Here is an 18082-nt window from a genome sequence, read left to right on the forward strand (position 1 = left end):
GGACAGGACTAAGCAGATCAGCGAATTGGATACCTTGTTTGTCACTTCTTGGGAACAGAATCGTGGATCACAGGCTTCAAAGTCCACGATTCCCAGATGGTTGGTGGTAGTGATTAACAATTGTTACAAGCTGCAAAAGTTCCCTCCCCAACGAGTTGCGCACTTCCTGCATCAGGGCAAAGATAGCGACTGTTGGTTTTCAGCTAAATGTACCATGGAATGCTATTAGTAAGGCGGTTACATGGGTCACCCCATAGGCTGTTCGCAGGCACGTTTGCTTAGTCACAAGTTCAAGGACAGATACTAGATTTGGACAGGCTCTCCTTTAGAGCTGGTTTGCTCCTGTGGATTTAGTTGTCACCTCCTGGGTTGGTTCATGCTATTTAGTCTCCCATACGTATGGAGGAAAGGAGATGGGACGTAGCGGTAAGAAACATTTACTCACCCTAGTGACCACTGTACTCCTTGCCCATAGTTTCCTTTCCTCCATACACCCACTCTGTTCCCTATAATGCATATATTGAATAGTAGCTGACGAGTGGGCAAAGGACTGGCGGGTGGTGCAGGTGGGTTGAGTCAGCAGGGGCTTGCCACACTTGTGTCCACGATGGTCTTTAAAGGGAAATTATGATTTTGCAGACGTGGTCTCGTCCCCGTTGCATATACTCTGTTAAGTATGAAGGAAATGGGGCTATTCAATAAAAGTACCGAAGTTATTATGGCATGTAATTGTTTCTGAACACTCCACCCTGCTTAAACACTTTCACTCATTCCTTTGATAGGAGGAATGAATGAGAGAAAGGGCACATGAGAGAAGCAGAGTACGGAAATGAAAAGGGGTACACAATAGAATGCAGTTGAGCATGGAAAGCGGGCTAATATTGCTGAATTCAGTTGCATTTCCTGCAATTCTATTGGACAAGCTGACGCAGCAGGATTCTAGTTATTTATCAGTTTTGTTAGGCATATAAGCGGATTGCAAAAATCAAGAGTACAATCTTTACAGTGTCACAGGGACCACACCGATGAAATTAAAGATCAACAGCAACTATCCAATGTCAACATTGATTTTTATTTTTGGTAGATCATATTATGCAGTGTTTTGTTTATTTAAGGGGTCTTCCTAAAGCCTAGGGAAGAAATGACATTGTTAGGATGCTCAGGGAGACTTGGGTTATAGCTGCACCATTGCATTGCAGAACATGACTATCACTAGCATGCAAATGAAGTAAATTATTTTTACATTAAAACATTAAATGTGTCCTTATGCATACTGTTTGTTTTCATTTTTTAAGCAAGTTGCACTGACACTGTGGAACCAGTTAAGTGATGGAACACCTCAGCACCATCAAAGAAGTGTGGAGCTTTTCTTCCAGCTGCACAATCTTGTGCCATCCTCCAGCATCTGTGAGGATGTCATAAGCCAACAGTTGACACACAGGGACAAGGTAAGATGATTATTTCAGTTACATTTTTCCTCCAGTCTCCTTTCATATTAATCTGCTTCATTGTGCATGGAATGGGACCTAATTGGGAAACCTATTTAAGGTGCTCATGTCGTTGTTACATTTCCTGATCTCCTTGCCCCACTACCTCATAATGTTTATCTTCCTTCTTCTGCATCTCCAGTGTGCAGAAGGTACTGTACAGGCCTCTAGGTATTTTTTTTTATCGCTGAAGTTACCACAAAGTTTTTGGTGGCCCAGGCCTCCTGTACTCACTGTCAGCCTAATGTGCTCCCTAAGCGGCCTTCATGGAAGGAATCCAATTGGCTAGAGTTCTTCTGTAGGAATGTTGTATAAGGTGTAAGATGTGGTTCATGAGACAGTTCAACACATGCCTCAAGCATATTATATTTCTCTGCTAGAGGCCATGTCTGATGACAAGTATGCTGCCAGTGTGCACTATTTGGGATGCCAAAGCAAGTGATATCAAAAATCCAGAGGGCCCTTTTCACACCAAAAGGGGCATTGGCCCCCAAGGCAACAAAAACGTGAAATGTGCCGAATGCATGTGAGACTGGGGCGTTCCAACGAGTGAACCCTGATGTTCGCAAATTTCCAGTGCATCCTGGGTGTATTCAATGCATCTATACTCTGCGCTGGGGAATAGGGAACTTGTAAGCATATGCAGACCCTGGTTGATTGTAATTATATTGCTACAATGAACTGATCTTTGACTGAAGAGCGGCAGCAGCTTTACCCTGCTTCCAAGATGCTGCTCGTGGTACCCTGAGCAAAGCTGCTCATGCCATCATGATGTGTGCTCCAGAGATGATTGATTGGGCATGCTGTGAGTGCCCGCCGAGAGTGTGAGAGGTGCGGTGGCTGTGATACCTGGGGTGGTGAAGCCGGATTTGCTATGGTGACAGACCGTGACTTTGACAGCTCTTCCACAGTTTTTTTTGTTATTGAATTTAAACACATAAACACATCATAGCAGCACATTAAGTGACAGACATTACAAAGTTACGGATTCCAGTTACAGCAGAAATGAGGAAATGAAGTACATCATGAGTCAAAAACATAAATGCAGGAAGGATGGGTGACCCGAATTACCACAAATAAACTACTAACCCCCAGCCACCTCACACCTGTGCCATATTTTCAGAAATTTAGTCGGGCATCCCATTGCATTATATATTCGTCTTTCATACGACATGCAGTTATCCATATCGGAAACCAATTTGTGATATCTAGGTGCCTCTTGTGCCCTCTATTTCTATTTCATTGCAATATTCCATTTTGATAGGATAGCTCCGATAGAGATCAACAACTTGTCCCAGCGATTATACGAGTGGACACTCCAGATTCCCAGAAAAAGAAGTTTAGGTTCTCCGACCACCCCTGTCAGTTTACTCAGGACTTTATCCCAGAAGCGGCAGAGCAGTGGACACTCTCATACAATATGAAAGAAAGTACCATCCGCCCCATCACATCTCAAGCAGTGCTGATGGGCTGCCTTGCGATATCTAAAGAGCAGTGTGCGAGAGAGAGATACCATGTGTAGGATCTTAAGTTGGATTAAGCGAAACTGAGAGGAGATTGCCAGGCTTCCACCCAGTCTTCAGGATCTATAGCCTCCACCTCCGCCTCCCACTTGCGCTGGAGTTGGACCAATCCTTGCGAGGAAAAGGAGGATAAGCATTGGTACATAACCGAGGTAACTCTGCTGTGAATGTGTTGCATGACAATGTTATCCTCCAGAGGGGAGCAGGGCGGGACTGTGTGCATATCAGTGAACTGGGCTTGCAGTGCATGGGAAATCTGGATATAATGAGTGTTCAGTCGCCGGGAGCCCATTGGTCTCCCACAGGGTAGGAAAAGGGACCACAACACTAACGATCAGCACCAGACTCAGAGTCTCAATACCGTGATGAAGCCAAGTTCCCCACCCTGATTTTCTTAACCTCGGGCAAAAAGGAATTCCACCACAAGGGTTGAGTCAGGGTCGATCTCCCACTCCAACCAACGTCCCGTAGCACCAGCCCCCAAACCCCAGTCACAGTTCTGGTTATTGCTAGTAGGGTGAGATGACCACCCCCACCGTAAAGCACATGGATCGGCCAGTTCAGCCCTGATGTGGGATAACACGTGGTCCCCGTGTAGCCAGTCGTTAACCACTGGCATTTGTGAGGCCCAACAGTAATGTGCCTCATTTGGCAGTCCGCTGCCGCCCTCCCACACTGAACGCTGTAACTTGGACAGGGCAATCATGCGTTGTTTCCCTGCCCATAGCAGATCCCTAAGGGCTGAGCCAATTTTGCAAATTCTGCCCAGGGGACCAGAAGAGGTGCATTCTGGAGGGCATAAAAATACCTGGGCAACATAAGCATCTTGAATAACGCAGCCTTCCCCAACAGTGTTTTGTCAAGAGTGTGCCAATGCTTCACATCGTGTTGAAATCGCTCTCAGATCGGATAGAGATTATGAGAGAGGAAGTCGAGAGGATCAAGCCCGATATGGATCCCAAGGTAGTGGAAGCCTGCCCATGAGATTGCATAGGGACTATCAGGGGGAACTGCTAGGCCCCCCTCTTCCCCGGGAAACAATACCAATTTCCTCCAGTTAACTTTTGGTCTGGTGACTGCTGTGGTGTCCTAGAGACACTGGATCACAATGGGGCAAGAGACCCTCGGGTTGCTTAAGAAGATCAATAAATCATCTGCATAGAGGGAGATCTTATCCATGTGACCATTGGGCCACCGTAAACCCTCCCATGCCACGTCAGAGCGAAACTTTATGGCCAGTGGCTCGACGGCAAGCATACACAGTAGGGGGGAAGCAGCCAACCCTGACGGACCCCCGTCCCAGGGGAAAAGATCTAGATACCACTCCGTTTACTCTGACTGCGTCCACAGGAGCTACATACAGGAGTCCTATCGTATTTACAAACCCGTCCCCAAATTCCATTGTCGCCAAAGCTACCCAGAGTTACTCCCAAAGGACCGAGTCAAAGGCCTTTTTGAAATCTATGGCAAGGAGTTCTAGTGGCTCAGAAGGGTTGAAGCCCGGTCCAACGCCAGGTGAAGGCGTGTAATGTTCATGCAGGTGGATTTGTCAGGAAGAAACCTGCACTGATCTTGGTGTTTCAGCGAGGAAATCACCCGCAGAACCCGATTTACTAGTACCCTGGCCAGTATCTTGGACTCCCCGTTTATGAGAGAAATGGGACGCTAGAAGGAACACAGAGTGGGGCGGCTTCCCTTTTTTGGAAAGAACCACAATAATGGTTTGACTCAGATCTGGGGCACACAACCCACCTCCCTGCTGTGAAGAAACAGACTATGCAGGTGTGGAACCGTCAGGTCACCCATCTTTTTCCACACCTCCACAGGGAAGCCGTTGGTCCCTGGGGGTCTTCCCGGATTGGAGCGGAGAGATGGCCTGCGTGACCGCCTCCTCAGGAATCTCAGTGTTCAAACCAGCTGACTGTGCCGTGGTGAGGCCGGGAAGTACAACATCAGTGAAGGGGTCATGGACGCTTGGATCAGAACTCTCCAGAGCCCGATACAGCATTTCATAATATTGTGCGAAGCATTCCGTGATCTCAGAGTCTGCTGTGTGACCAACTCAACTTCATCGTCTATTAGTTGATTAACATGTTGGTTGCCCTCGTCCCTCCGTTCTAACCAGGCTAGCATTTTCCCTGCTTTATCCCCAGTGATATCCCTTATCATAAGTCCTACTCAATTTGTCCCTGTGTGCCTGCCTGGCATTGTCCAGTTGGATGTTGTGCAATGTCTCCCGGGCCACCAAAGGGAGTCTGTGCGTGGCGGGCGAGTTTGATTGGAGAAACTATTCCTCCATGTTTTCAGCTACTATTTCGGCTTTGAGTCCCGCTAACGCTGGGCCCGACGTTTCGCTGAGACCAAGGATAAAAATTCCCCTCTCAGAACCGCCTTATAGCCCTCCCAGAGGGTCCCTGAACTATCAACCAACCCAGTGTTAATTGTGAAATGTTTCTTCGTTTTTGATATAATTCCTTTCAGAATATCTGGGAAGCCGAGGTAGTAATTGTTAAGACACCATCCTGTCTGGGGTCTAGGCCTATTGGTGGCTAACTCAATAAGCAGCAGGGAGTGATCAGAAATACTCCTTGCCAGGAATCTAGCGGAAGTAATCAGATGTGCGTCTGAATGCGGGAGAAAGAAATAATTGTGTCGAGACATAGTGGCATGCACCCCGGAGTGAAAGGAATAACCTCTGGCATTATCGTTGACCGCTCTCCAAATATCGTACAAGTCAAGCGCAGCTGCAAAGGTGTGTAGTTTCGTGGGTGCCGCTGGGTTCCGGCCCATAAGTGATTCCGATCCATAGCCAGGTCCATGACGTCATTAAAGTCTCCACCAAGTAGCCACAACTCGGGTCGATAGGAAGGCAACCATGACCATACTCCCTTTGGTTCCGCCACGTCTAAAGCGAACAAGGACCCATCTTGAGGTCGTACCGCTCCATCTGCTGTCATTCTTCCGGCCCGACCGATCTATACGTGGCACCCCCGGTGCCGACCAGCACCCTATTTCCTCGGGAGTATGCTCTGCTTGTTAGGGGTGATTCCATCCCAATTAGGTTCTAATCCCGATGCCCTGGGTAAATTGGAGACTTCCCAGTGGAATTCTGTGGAGATGGAGGAGACTTGGTAGATCTTGGGGCCTGTTTTTCAAGGGGAAAGTGGTCTGGACAGAGGCACGTAGTCTGGAACCTTACCAGAATTATTTATTTTAATATAACATTTTATTGAGTTTTGTCTTCCCACCTTCCCCACCCTCTAGCCAGCGAAAGCCCATCCACACGGCCTCCTGCCGAAATGTAGTTGGGATAGAGGGCAGCCTTGTCATGTCCCTCTGCCCAGCTGATTCTAGATGACCAGCCATTTACCCTGACTTCTGCAAGTGGGGCTTCATATAGTAATTGGACCCAGTCCAGAAAGTTCATACCAAAACCCATTTTTTTCATAAGTTCCCAGAGGGCCTCCCAAATCACAGAGTTGAACGCTTTCTCAGAGTCTGTAGCTAACAGTGCCAGGGGCTCTCTAATAACAGGGGCTCGCTCAATCGATAGGTGTAGCCTACGGATGTTCATGCGGGTTGACTTATCCGGCATACAGCCACATTGGTCTTGGTGGATCAATGATGAGATTAATGCCTGCAGCCTGTTTGCAAGTATTTTGGCGAGTATTTTGGTCTCGCCGTTAAGTAGTGAGATATGCCGATAGGGTTTGCAGAGTTTGGGGGTTTGCCTGGTTTGGGAATGACTACTATACTGGCTTTATGCAGGTCATGAGAGTGTGCAGCGTTCCTTGCATTGATTAAACATTTTGTTTATGGGGCTACTACCACTTCTCCCATTCTTTTCCATGTCTCAATCGGGAACCTGTTGAGGCCTGGGGTTTTTCCTGAGTGGAGTTGGGCAATGGCGGTTGCTACTTCATTTTCCGTTATTTCGGTGTCTAATTGTGCTTGCTGGGCTACCGATAGGCTGGGGAGTGTAATGTTGCTAAGTATTTTGTTTAGTATTAGCGGGGGTGGACGTTCATAAAGTTTGGCATAGTAATCTGTGAAGGCCTCCGCAATTTCACTATCTGTTTGCACCGTTACGCCTAGTTTGTTGCAGATTTCTATGACATATCTGTTTCCCTCATCTTGTGTCTCAAGCCAGGCCAGTATTTAGCCTGCCTTGTCCCCTGTTTCATATATGCGGGTATGCATCTCTCAGTGGGCCTGTTTGGCATTATCCATCGGGATATTGCTGAGTTTTTCCCTAGCCGTTAAGAGGGCCTGATGGTTCTCGGGCGTACTTGCCAGCAGGTACTCTTCCTCTTGCTCATTGACTTCTACCTCTGCCTCCGTTACGCTCTGTCTTTGTGCCTTCTTTTTTGCGGAGAGGTCCATTAGAGCTTTTCCCCCCGGAGTACTGCCTTATAGGCCTCCCAGAGCATGTTCGGATTGAAGAGGTGGGGCCAAGTACCCCCACTCAAAGCTCCGCCCCCATGTTGCCTATATGTTGGGAGTCGGGGTGTGAGACACGTGCAGTACCGGTGAAAATACCTATAACGCAAAGAATCATGAAAGTAAGGTTCCCATTGACAAAAGCCATATATGCACTCACAAATATATGATGGCCATTTGAATGAAATCCCGGAGGAAGTGGGAAAAAAAAACAAGCGAGAAAGCAGACTGGTGACGTCATACAGAGCACAGCTGACACACCCAGAAAAAGAAGCTGAAGAGTATAAATATTCTATGGAAGCAAAGGAGGAGGTGTTAAAGATGAGCAACATTTCTGGCTTGAGATGAAGATGCTCATGCTACGGAAATAATGACGAAGATAACAAATTATTTTACAAGTGTACTGATGCAGCAACGCAAGCAGACAAAGTATTCTTGAGGCTGGCTACGTAGTGAATAGATTGTGGCGATGTGCCAATTTATATGTATAGAAATGTATGGACTATGGATGTTCCACAACGCACTTTAGCAGAGTCTGGACCCCGTGAACAGAAAGGCTTTTCCAGTGTGGCGCAGTTGGAAAATTAGCTAATGATGATGGTGAATCAAGAAGGGCTTGGCTGGCCCAGCACCAGGAAGTCAAGGCCACCGTGATCCTGGATGTTCATGCAGAAGCTACAAAACGTGTGAAAAGAACAAACTCCTTTCTGAGGTGAGGTGCAAGAGCATTGAAGACGTCAGAGGTTCTTCATTTAATAGAATTTAAAACAGCAAAATGCTCTGAAACATGGTCTACAGTCACATGATCGGATGAAAATAGACACTTGGTTGAGCTACATCGAAACCAAGAGACAAAGTATGGCTGTACTCCCTTTTATTCTCAGGCACAGAGAACATTTCCAAGGCCGATGTTCAAAGGCTAATTGACTGGCAGACAGCAAGAGTGATGATAGATCTCAGGCTAATTAGGTGGGAAGCTATGGTCAAACCAGCCCACCAGGGCCTGGGTGCTGCTAGCGTGTGTGGAATATTACAGAGGGGTAAGAAGGTGCCATCCAATTATAGAGGGCCACGTAATAGGGAGGCCTATAGTTTGTATAACCAATGGGACGTTGTGTATTTGATGACGTTTATAGTGACTTGTATTAGAGAAGGGCTTAGTTGCCCACCTGATGTTAGAAACCCAATCACTCTCTCTGACAAGTATGGACCCTATACCTAGATGATTCCCTCTAAGGCCATCATTTTCTCAAGTAGGTTTTTGTAGTTTGCCACGTAGATTGATGTCAATGATGACAAGTTTTTGCTATATAAACTGTGTTTTTTATGAAACTCACTGAGTGAGAAGATTGAGCATGTTCGTTGTACTCCCTGTTTTAGACAATTGATATTAAAACAGACTTACTTTGCCAACTTCCTGAGTAGGTCTGATTATTGATGTTTGAGTATATTCTGCATCCCAATTTATTTCAAAGTATTGCTAACCCGTCTTAAAGGGCCTAGTGTTGGGTATACGGGTTCACGTGGTAGCAGAGTTGAAGGTTAAAGACCCATTGACATAGTAAGCTTTAGGGTCTCGGAAATATCGGACATCCTCTGCCATTTAGCTGGAGGAACGTAAAGCTCCCTGTGGATAGCAGCCACTAGTAATAAAACTTGCAAGTGCAGGTGGGACAGGTCCCTCGTTTTCAACGGAATCCCCTCCCGACTTCTACAGGAAATTGAGCGAACTGAAGACTGAAGCGGCTGTTTGAGGAGGAGATGATCCCGAGGATCAAGAGCTGAAAACGCAAATGGTGAGTAGATTGAGAGAGATGGCAAACAATGAATGAGCACCGAGTGGAGAGTGATAACGGGAAAGAGTAGCAGAGGGTTGGTGGGGTATTTTGGTTCAAGGACGAAGAGCGATCCACAAAGATCAGAAGAAGCTGTTTTAAAGTCCAAGGGGACATATCTAGGCTACGAGCAGACCAAGGGTCGCTAAGGAAGACAACTTATACTCTGATCGAATTCATTTAGGGGCAGAGTAGCCACAAAGAGCGTTGGCTGAGATTTATGTTGGGGCTTGCCATTCTTGTTGTCTGTATATTGTATATGGTAAAGAAATTATGAATTATTGAAGAACGAAACGTAATAGATTGTGGTGAAAGACTGACATTTTATTTATGTATTTATTTGATTGGCTGATGATGGTCATTGAATAGGTAGATTGTAGTAAAGTGAAACATAGAGGTTTGGCGCTGCGATGATTGGTGCACGCTCCTATTGTATTATTATTCAGAAAAACTATTTATTTCTGTAAAATAACGCATTGACAGTCAAGTGTGACTAGTCATGATGGAGGATATTACACCGCTTATACATTTGTGCAGACAGTAGCAAAAATATGCACCCAAGCTTAAGCAATACAATGCAGAATGGGTTAAGGGTACAGCAGACAAAATGTTCATGCCATGGCCACAAGGGGGATCACTTTCTAAAGTAGTTTTGCAACACATGACATATTTGCACGCAGCATACACAGAAAAAAAGATAGAAAAGAGGTTAGCTAGTTTAGAGCTTTGGAAGATGTATCGGGAGGAAAGGGAATACCCGCCTCCTGAAGACTGGATGCTTAACCAGTTTAAAGAGGGGGGTGTTGAGCCTTCTGCTCCCCCTATCGGGCCTGAAATAAATGGCGATGTTTCAAAAGATGAAGGAGTATATCCATTAAGGGAGCTTAAGGCAATGACAGGGTATTGTAATCTGATACATAAGTCGCCTGCGTACAGCAGCGACGGGAGTCCAGAAAGGGATGTGATCCCTAAAGTCCCACGGGACAAGGAGAGAAGTGACTAACCAGGTATGTCTTTAGACATAGAAAGAGAAATAAAGAGTTGGAAAGGAGAGAAAGACAAAACCGACGAGGTAGCGCTCATACTGACCGAATGGATGGGCGGTCAGATATTGCTCAAACTTGATGGAAAGAGCATTGAGGAAGTAAGGCAAAGGGAAGATCAGGATGAGCAAGATAAAAAAGACTGGGAACAAGGGAAATTATTGAAGGAAGACAATGCTAAGAGAAGGAGTAGACAAAGACGGGAACAGCTGTATCAAGAGGAACAGTTGAAAAAACAGGAGAGAGCAAAGGAGCAGAGAAAGTATGATAACAGACAAAGAGCAATCGAAGAGCGAGATAGGCTAGAGAAGAGAAGAAGAGGAAGAACAGAAATTAAGAGAGAAAAGAATTCAAAGACGAAGAGACGAAGAAGTGCGTAGAGCAAACGAGAGAAGAGAGGCGAAAAGACAGGAGGAAGAAAGAGTTAGGGAGGAAGCTAAGAATCGAAGAGAATTTGCCAAAGAAACGAAACAAAAGAGAAAACAAAGGGCACGAGCCATTGATCGCATGGAAAAAGAGCTAATGGAACCTGGTCCAGTAGTATCATGGGAGGGCATAGAGGAGTTCTTCCTAACACAAGAAACTATGCCCGGACCTTCAAGAGTAGATTTAGAAAATCATTTTGATATGGGAGCTATTGGAGATAGAATTGAGAAAGCTTATCAGGAAATAAGGACCAAAAATGAATAGAGAAACACAGGGAAAGATGATCGATTTAAAGGTGCTCAGTCGCGAGGCAAAGAGGGGGATCTCTTCAAACTCGAGCATAGAGCCTTGTCTTTGGACAAGCTAACATTAAAGAGAGACGAGAAAGATGGAAGCCACACTAGTTGGGGACAAGATATGTCAGAAGAAGAAAGGGAAACCTTTCGTAGGGAAGAGGGCAATAGTGCATGTGGTTCCAAAGGGTGATCTCAGATAGATAAGGAAGTGAGATGGTGAGATCTGGACCTACCTAAACCAAGGACGCCAGAACCCCTGGTGTGGCCAGATTGACGTAAAGGGCAACCCCATAGTGTGAGTGGGGACTGGCCACCATATGTGAGCAGATTAAAGTCATTACCAGGAAGAAGGTGGCGTGGAACCATTGTCCCTGCTATGGACAGGCAGACAATGGGAGACGAGTGCGATTTTGGGATCTTGCCGTTCCCATTGTTGGAAAAAGGAGGAGCCAGACCACAGTATATTCCATGGCCCCAGATGAATAAGGATAATTTAAGGTGTAAACTCCCGAGTCTGATGTCGGGTGCTGGAAAATGCATCTATGAATTAGAGAAAATGACTGGAGGAAACACGCTAGCCATAGAGGACATTAAGGGTCTTCTAGCAGCTATCCTTGGGGAGAGGGCTGATGGCATTTGGTCGAGAGCAGGATACGCAGGTGTCACTGAACAGAACACAGCGCATGACGGAGCGCTGTTTAATAATTGTAGAGCGGCAGTCTGGAAAGCGGTTAGAGTACAATATCCTGATACGTCAGATATGGGAGCTATAATGGCACTAAAAATGCAGGAAGGGGAGTATCCGCTTATTTATATTCAGAATTTTTAAGAGCAGTAGAGCTTGGAAACGCGGGAACCGTGGGGGAAATCTATACCTGTATTCTATCATATATTATGTCAAGGGTTACCAGACAAAGTACAGAGACAGCTCAAGAAGCTGGTGGGTATGGAAGCAAAACCATGGCCAGAAATGCAGCTGACCATTGCACATCATTGCTAACTGTTGCAAGAGAAGAATCAAAAGAGAGACGGTGCTAGGAAAATTGAAGAGGCTAAGCTAGTGCAGAAGAAGGTATCGAAGTATGCCATAGAAGGGGCGATGTTAACTAGTGGAGAAGGACCAGGAATACAACAGACAACAGGTATGCCGCAGGTGAATAACCAATGGCAGTTCGATCAAGGGGGGAATCGATTTATACCAAGAGGTAGGGGAAACTTTTGGGGAAGAGGAGGTTTTCAGAATAATCTGGGACATTTCCAGAATAACCAAGGTGGGTTTCACACTATGCAGAATGATAATCGAGGCATGCAGGGAGGGCAATTTAGAAGACTCCCTCCTGTATTTTGGACATGTGGAATGACAGGTCACATTGCACGAACATGTGGGAGCCAACGGTATGTACAAAATGGGCAGTTCTCAAGAGGGGGGACTGCGTATCCACCTGTATATAGCTCACACAATAGGAACGGGTTGGGCCAAGATCAGACCGTGTATCAAGCACAAGCACCGCAAATGCAACAGGCTTTGCAACCACAACAAGCACCATTGAATCCGTCACAAGGGCAGTTAGAGTACGCACCCATTCAGATACACGAGAACCCAAACGTAGGACAGTTATTGACTCCTAGAGTAGGGGGTCTCACTGTCAAGGGTGGGAATCCTTTCACGGGCACAGGAATAAGTATGTACCCACAATAGGAGAGCTAGCTGGGTGACTTGATGTGTTCAGCACTGTCTGTTACGTCTAATCCTCAAGAGGAACCAAGGGTTGAAGTTAAGATAGGAGGCAAATCCTTTTCTTTTTTAGTAGACACTGGAGCGACTCACTCAGGTTTACGAGAGGGAACATTTTTAATGTCGGGTAATGGCATGGATGCACAAGTCGAGTTCCTTTTACTGAAAAATTTCCAGTCTCCATAGGCGGGAGTGATTTTGTCTGTCCCATTGTTGTATTCACGGCAGACACCAGTTATTATACCGGGTCAAGATTTAATGAAGAAAATAAACATGACGATTTCTTTCACTGATGAAGGCATAGTGTATTCTACACCAGTAATACATTATTTGAATGTAAATGAATGTATTATGGCATTTACAGGGAAAATAGCCATACAAGGGGTGCCGTTAGAACCAGAAGTTTTTTTATTATGGGGTACCCATTTTGTTAACATGACTATCTGGTTTAGTGGGTAAGACTATGAGAATACCTGATGAATTTCTCTTTAGGCCAGAGATTCCCATGGACGAAGAGGGGGGACAGGTTTTTCCCTTGGAGTTACAAGCAGTTTTAGTGCGAGGAGAATTGGCTATGCTCATAGGATTTGATGATGACGGCAGACCAATGGAGTAGAATGATCGCTATTGGAGAAGGTTATCGATTGAATGACGTCACTGATGAGGACATATTTAGAGATGACCCATCAGATGACGAGGTATTGTTCGAGATGAGCATTACATATTGGATTAGGGCAGAAAGACGCAAGGTTCCACAGAAAATTATATTACAGAATCATCCCAAATTTTTTGATGAAGACATGGCGAAAGTGGCAGTTTCTTTATGGACTACGGGTGTCATGATGCCTACCCCCTTGCATCCGGATCAAGCCCATCAGCCCCGGGAGCAGGCATCCAGACATTTACAAAAACCCCAGCAGCCCCAGCTAGGGGCTGCCTGGGTTCAGTCCTGGCGCCGTAGGCACCAGGCTCATAATAAAAATCAGTCCTGGCGCCATAGGCGCCAGGCTCATAGACATCACTTACCTCATGCAGACCATGCTGCAAATAAATCCAAGCCAAAGTGAGGCCTGGATGGGACTATTTTACTACAGGGACTATTTTTTACTCGGGTGTGGTCCTGGGGAACTTCTTTCCTGGGACTACTTTGGAGGCTATTTAAACCACGCCCGAACAGCAGCACATGCTTTGTGTTATTCTGCATCCAGCAGCGTGACTCTCACCGTGCCTGCAGCCAGCATCCAGTCTTCTGCCACGCCCGCGTGCCTGCAGCCAGCATCCAGTCTTCTGCCACGCCCGCCTCGAATCCGGAGCTCCTAGAATAAAGAGGAAGAAAAGGACAAGGTTAGAAAACGAACTTATTTCAAATTCCTCACCTGATTCCGGATCCATTTCATCTCCCAACCTGGAAAGTACATCAGTCTTGCACGCGTCGCTTCTCCAGCTCCTGCACGGCGGCATACTCGCCAGTTCTCACAGCATCTTTCGATCCGGCACTGTCCATCATTTATTCGCCGTACTCCGGCACCTAGGGGCACAAGAATAACAAGGTGAGCCAAGGGAATCAACAAATACCTCTTACCACCATAGACTTACCTGATTTACCACCAGCGGTATTATTCTCCATATCTTCATATGCCGCATCTGTAAAGAGGGAGAAAAACAACACGTTAACGCATGCAAGTTACCGGACAGCGTTGGGTAACGCAGACTCTTACCTGAACGCCAGCAGCAGCTACGAGACCTTCTTCTCACGAACTCAGTTGCAACTTAAGGAAGGAAGGGGACAAGAGTGAACATCGGGCACATTGAACTCTTTGAACTTGATACTTACCAATCCCGCCTGGGACTTCAGAGTCAATGCTTACCGGAACTCTCCCAACGCCTTCAAACCAGTGAAGTAACTGGTATCTACGCGCCCCTGCAAGACACGCAGGATGGAGAGCTCATCTTTTACAAACATAAGGTGAGGTTACTAAGGGGATATCGGAGGTGATTAGTGGGGGAGAGCGAGAACAGTTGGGAGGCCATCACTAAAACCCACAAGTGGCTAATCCCTGTCTCCACTTGCAGGAAAATACTTCTTCGGGTCCAGCAGACAAGACTAGGCGGGCCAGTCCAGACAGTCATCTCTGCACTACGCATCACGTTGACGGAGACCGCAGCTGTCCGGGTCCGATCGACACCCCTGTGGGGTCCAGGTGAGCGTAACAACGGGCCCCTATGATGTAGGCCTATTAAAGGGGGTTGTATACGTTGAGATTAAATTGAGGCCAGGAGCAATTTTACCTCGAGCAAGGCAGTATCCCATGTCTCGAGAGGCAGACAAGGGTGTTTTTAAGACAATATCTGCCATGATGGATCAGGGTATTCTAGTGACGTCAGAGTCACCATACAATACTGCAGTGTACCCTATCAAAAAATCTAAGGGGGGTGGGGGTTGTGGCGTTTAATTCAAGACATGAGGCCAATTAACCAGATTGTAGAGGCCGAGTTTCCTCTAGTTCCTAACCCGGCGAGGATCCTATGCAGTATTCACACAGAAGCACGATATTTCACGATGACTGACTTGAAAGATGTGTTTTTCTCCATACCGTTGCATAAAGATTCCCAGGATCTCACGTCATTTACCTTTAGACAGACTAAACTGAAAAGCACAAGTTTGCCCCAAGGGTATTGCAAGTCATCATGGATCTTAATAGAGTCCTGCAGATGGACCTAAGCATTATTGATTTGCTGAGTGTTGTATTGCAATATGTAGATGATATTTTGGTCTGCAAAACATCAGAAGAAGAGTGCAGACGTGACTCAGTTCAGCTAAGTGTTTCGTCTCTTAGATCATGGATGAAATGGAGGTGGATCTCTCTGTATAGATTGATCTTAGATCCTCCGAAGAGTTCTCTGTATGAGGATGTGGCCCTCTCAATGCAGCGTGTAAACAACGGGTTCCTGGTTCAATTTAAGCTAAAATGCAGTGAGATATTGACTAAGTCTGACTGCTGTGCTGACCTCCTTGTCCAAAGTCCCTCCAAAGTCAAGGAACGGATGAAACGATGGGATTGGCTTGGCACGATAGACTGTATGAAGAAGGCAACGTTTTCAGCCTCCTTTACAGTGCTGGAAAAAAGTCGGTCTTGCCGGGCTATTTAAAAAAATCATCTGACCCATATATGAGGACATCTTTCATGAGATTTCGTCTAAACCTATCGCCTACTCTGGAGATATTATCCGTTATAGATAAGGAAGGGCCTATTAGTGCCATCTGTGATAAGTGTGACAAGGTAGAATGTCAGTCAATTAAACACCTATTATCTAACTGTTCTGGCACATGGGATGTGAGGATTGAAAGACTCTGTAGGTTTGTCCATGATGTACGCTGGTTAAATACTGATGAGTTTTGGTACAGATTATCATCAGGTAATGAGACCTTTCTGACTGCAGAAGTGGTTAGAATTCTGAAGGAACTTAAACTGCTGGTAAATTGATAAATCTATGGAGAGGGGAGAAAAATAAGAGTAAGGAGTTTTATGAAGCTTAAATTACATTGTGTTATCTACTATGTGTTTCTTTTCTCTTTGTCCTTTGTTGTTTCTCTTTCCTCCAGCTTTTTCTCCTCTCCTTATTTGGTGGCTCATATTTTATTCTTTTGTTTTTGACTGTTTTAATTGATAATCTGCAAATGTGATTTTACTTTTGGTATATGTTTTTGTTAAATGTGCAAAAAGTCATAAAATCTGGCTAGTGCACAATAAATAATATATTTTTTTAAAAAGTTCAGCTAATTATTTTAGCAGAGAAAGGATATATTAAGAGGTGTTGTATATCGGACAGTTAGTTTCACATGACACAAAGAATGTTACACCCGAAAGGGCTGAGGCAATTTTGCAAACCTCAAAACCGCACACAATAAAGCAAATGCAGCAGTTTTTAGGATTGTGCAATTATGTCAGAGCCTGGGTATTTGATTATAGTTCATACAAGAAACACTTGCTGCAGGCTCTGAAAAAAGCACAGGTGTTAGGCAGAATCCTATGCAGTTCCCTTAGGGCGCATTACAGAAGATTAGGACTACAGGTATATGCAATAAATCCCCTTTGGTATCAGTCTGTACCACAAAGATTTAGTTGGTATCTGTGGCTGAGCAGTCAGAGTTATCTCAAGATGGAGAGGAGCAGTATTCAGGGTTTACACAATAGGACTACAGTACTTATGGGACAAGGAAACACTGACCAAAGCTTTGTATCAAAAAAGAATATATATATTTATTTTACACACTCTTAACTCAACACACAAATCACTATCATTAAAGCAAGTTAAAACAGTCAAGAAAAGTATACACAACTCCCTATTTAAATTGTAGACAAGTTTGAGCAAGAGTGAAAACTGAGCAAAATGGCACAGTGTAAACCAAGCAGAAATGGCACTCTAACCATTTCTTCAGAGGGAGGGAAAGGTCAAGTTATACAGGGTTAGACTCCTAGACACACCAGCAACAATTCCCAATTGGATTGTGAACATGTTAGGCAAGGTAGTACTTTAGCATAAACAATACTTAGGTGAAAACCGAGCAAAATGGCACTTCAACAATGTAAAAGGGGAAGGAAAGGTGGTTATAAGAGTTTAGGTGCACCAACACATTTTTTGATGGAAAGCAATCTAGAGAAGGCAGTTGTAACAGATTTAGCCAGAGTCAATAGGCCTGTGCCAGAGTCAGTGGTACAAGGCAAAGTGCCCACGATCAAACGGTTCTAGTAGCTGCAGTCAAGTCTTTGTTTAACGGTTTGAAAAGGAGGATGCAAAAGGTAAAAAGACAATGTTAGACGATAGGGGCGGCCAACCCAGAAGATAAGTAAAGGATTTCAAACACCTTTAGCAGTACCCAACGAAACAGGAGGCCTGGCGGAACAATGTACCTTAAAAGTGGAAGAGGCTCCAATGGCGGCGGTAGTTCCTGGCAGTTCCTGCAGTTGGGGGGATCCTCCACGACGAGAGCCTCTCTTCCTCTGCTGGAAGGTTCGAGTCACTGCACTGCCCAGGGAAGAAGCCGCCCGCGGTGATGCCAAAACGGAATCAAAAGGTACACTCCTTTTAATCGCGGTTGTGGTGGACGGAAGCCTGGCTATCCGGTCTCCTAGTGCTTGGCACTGGCAATTCGACCAAGGCAAGTCGTGGAAGGCGATTGGAGAACTGGTTGGCCCCACCAGCTCAAGGGAAGAAGGCTCTTGCAGGTGAAGATCTTCTCTTGTCGTTGGAGAAAAGTGGTGAGGATCGGCAGCAGGGCTTCCCCGGTGGTTCAG

At 45.6% G+C, this 18082-nt stretch overlaps 1 protein-coding gene across 5 annotated transcripts in view; it reads left to right on the top strand.

The window, feature by feature from the left end:
• Positions 1-18082, top strand: part of DOP1A (DOP1 leucine zipper like protein A) — a 2904166-nt gene that overhangs the window by 1220175 nt on the left and 1665909 nt on the right. For all 5 annotated transcript variants that reach the window (XM_069606322.1, XM_069606321.1, XM_069606320.1 and 2 more), the window contains one exon: positions 1296-1448. In XM_069606322.1, the coding sequence (XP_069462423.1) occupies positions 1296-1448 (153 nt within the window). The remainder of the gene's footprint in view (positions 1-1295; positions 1449-18082) is intronic.

This window comes from Ambystoma mexicanum, chromosome 4p (genome assembly GCF_040938575.1).
Source record: "Ambystoma mexicanum isolate Mex_15411 chromosome 4p, UKY_AmexF1_1, whole genome shotgun sequence".
NCBI lineage: Eukaryota > Metazoa > Chordata > Amphibia > Caudata > Ambystomatidae > Ambystoma > Ambystoma mexicanum.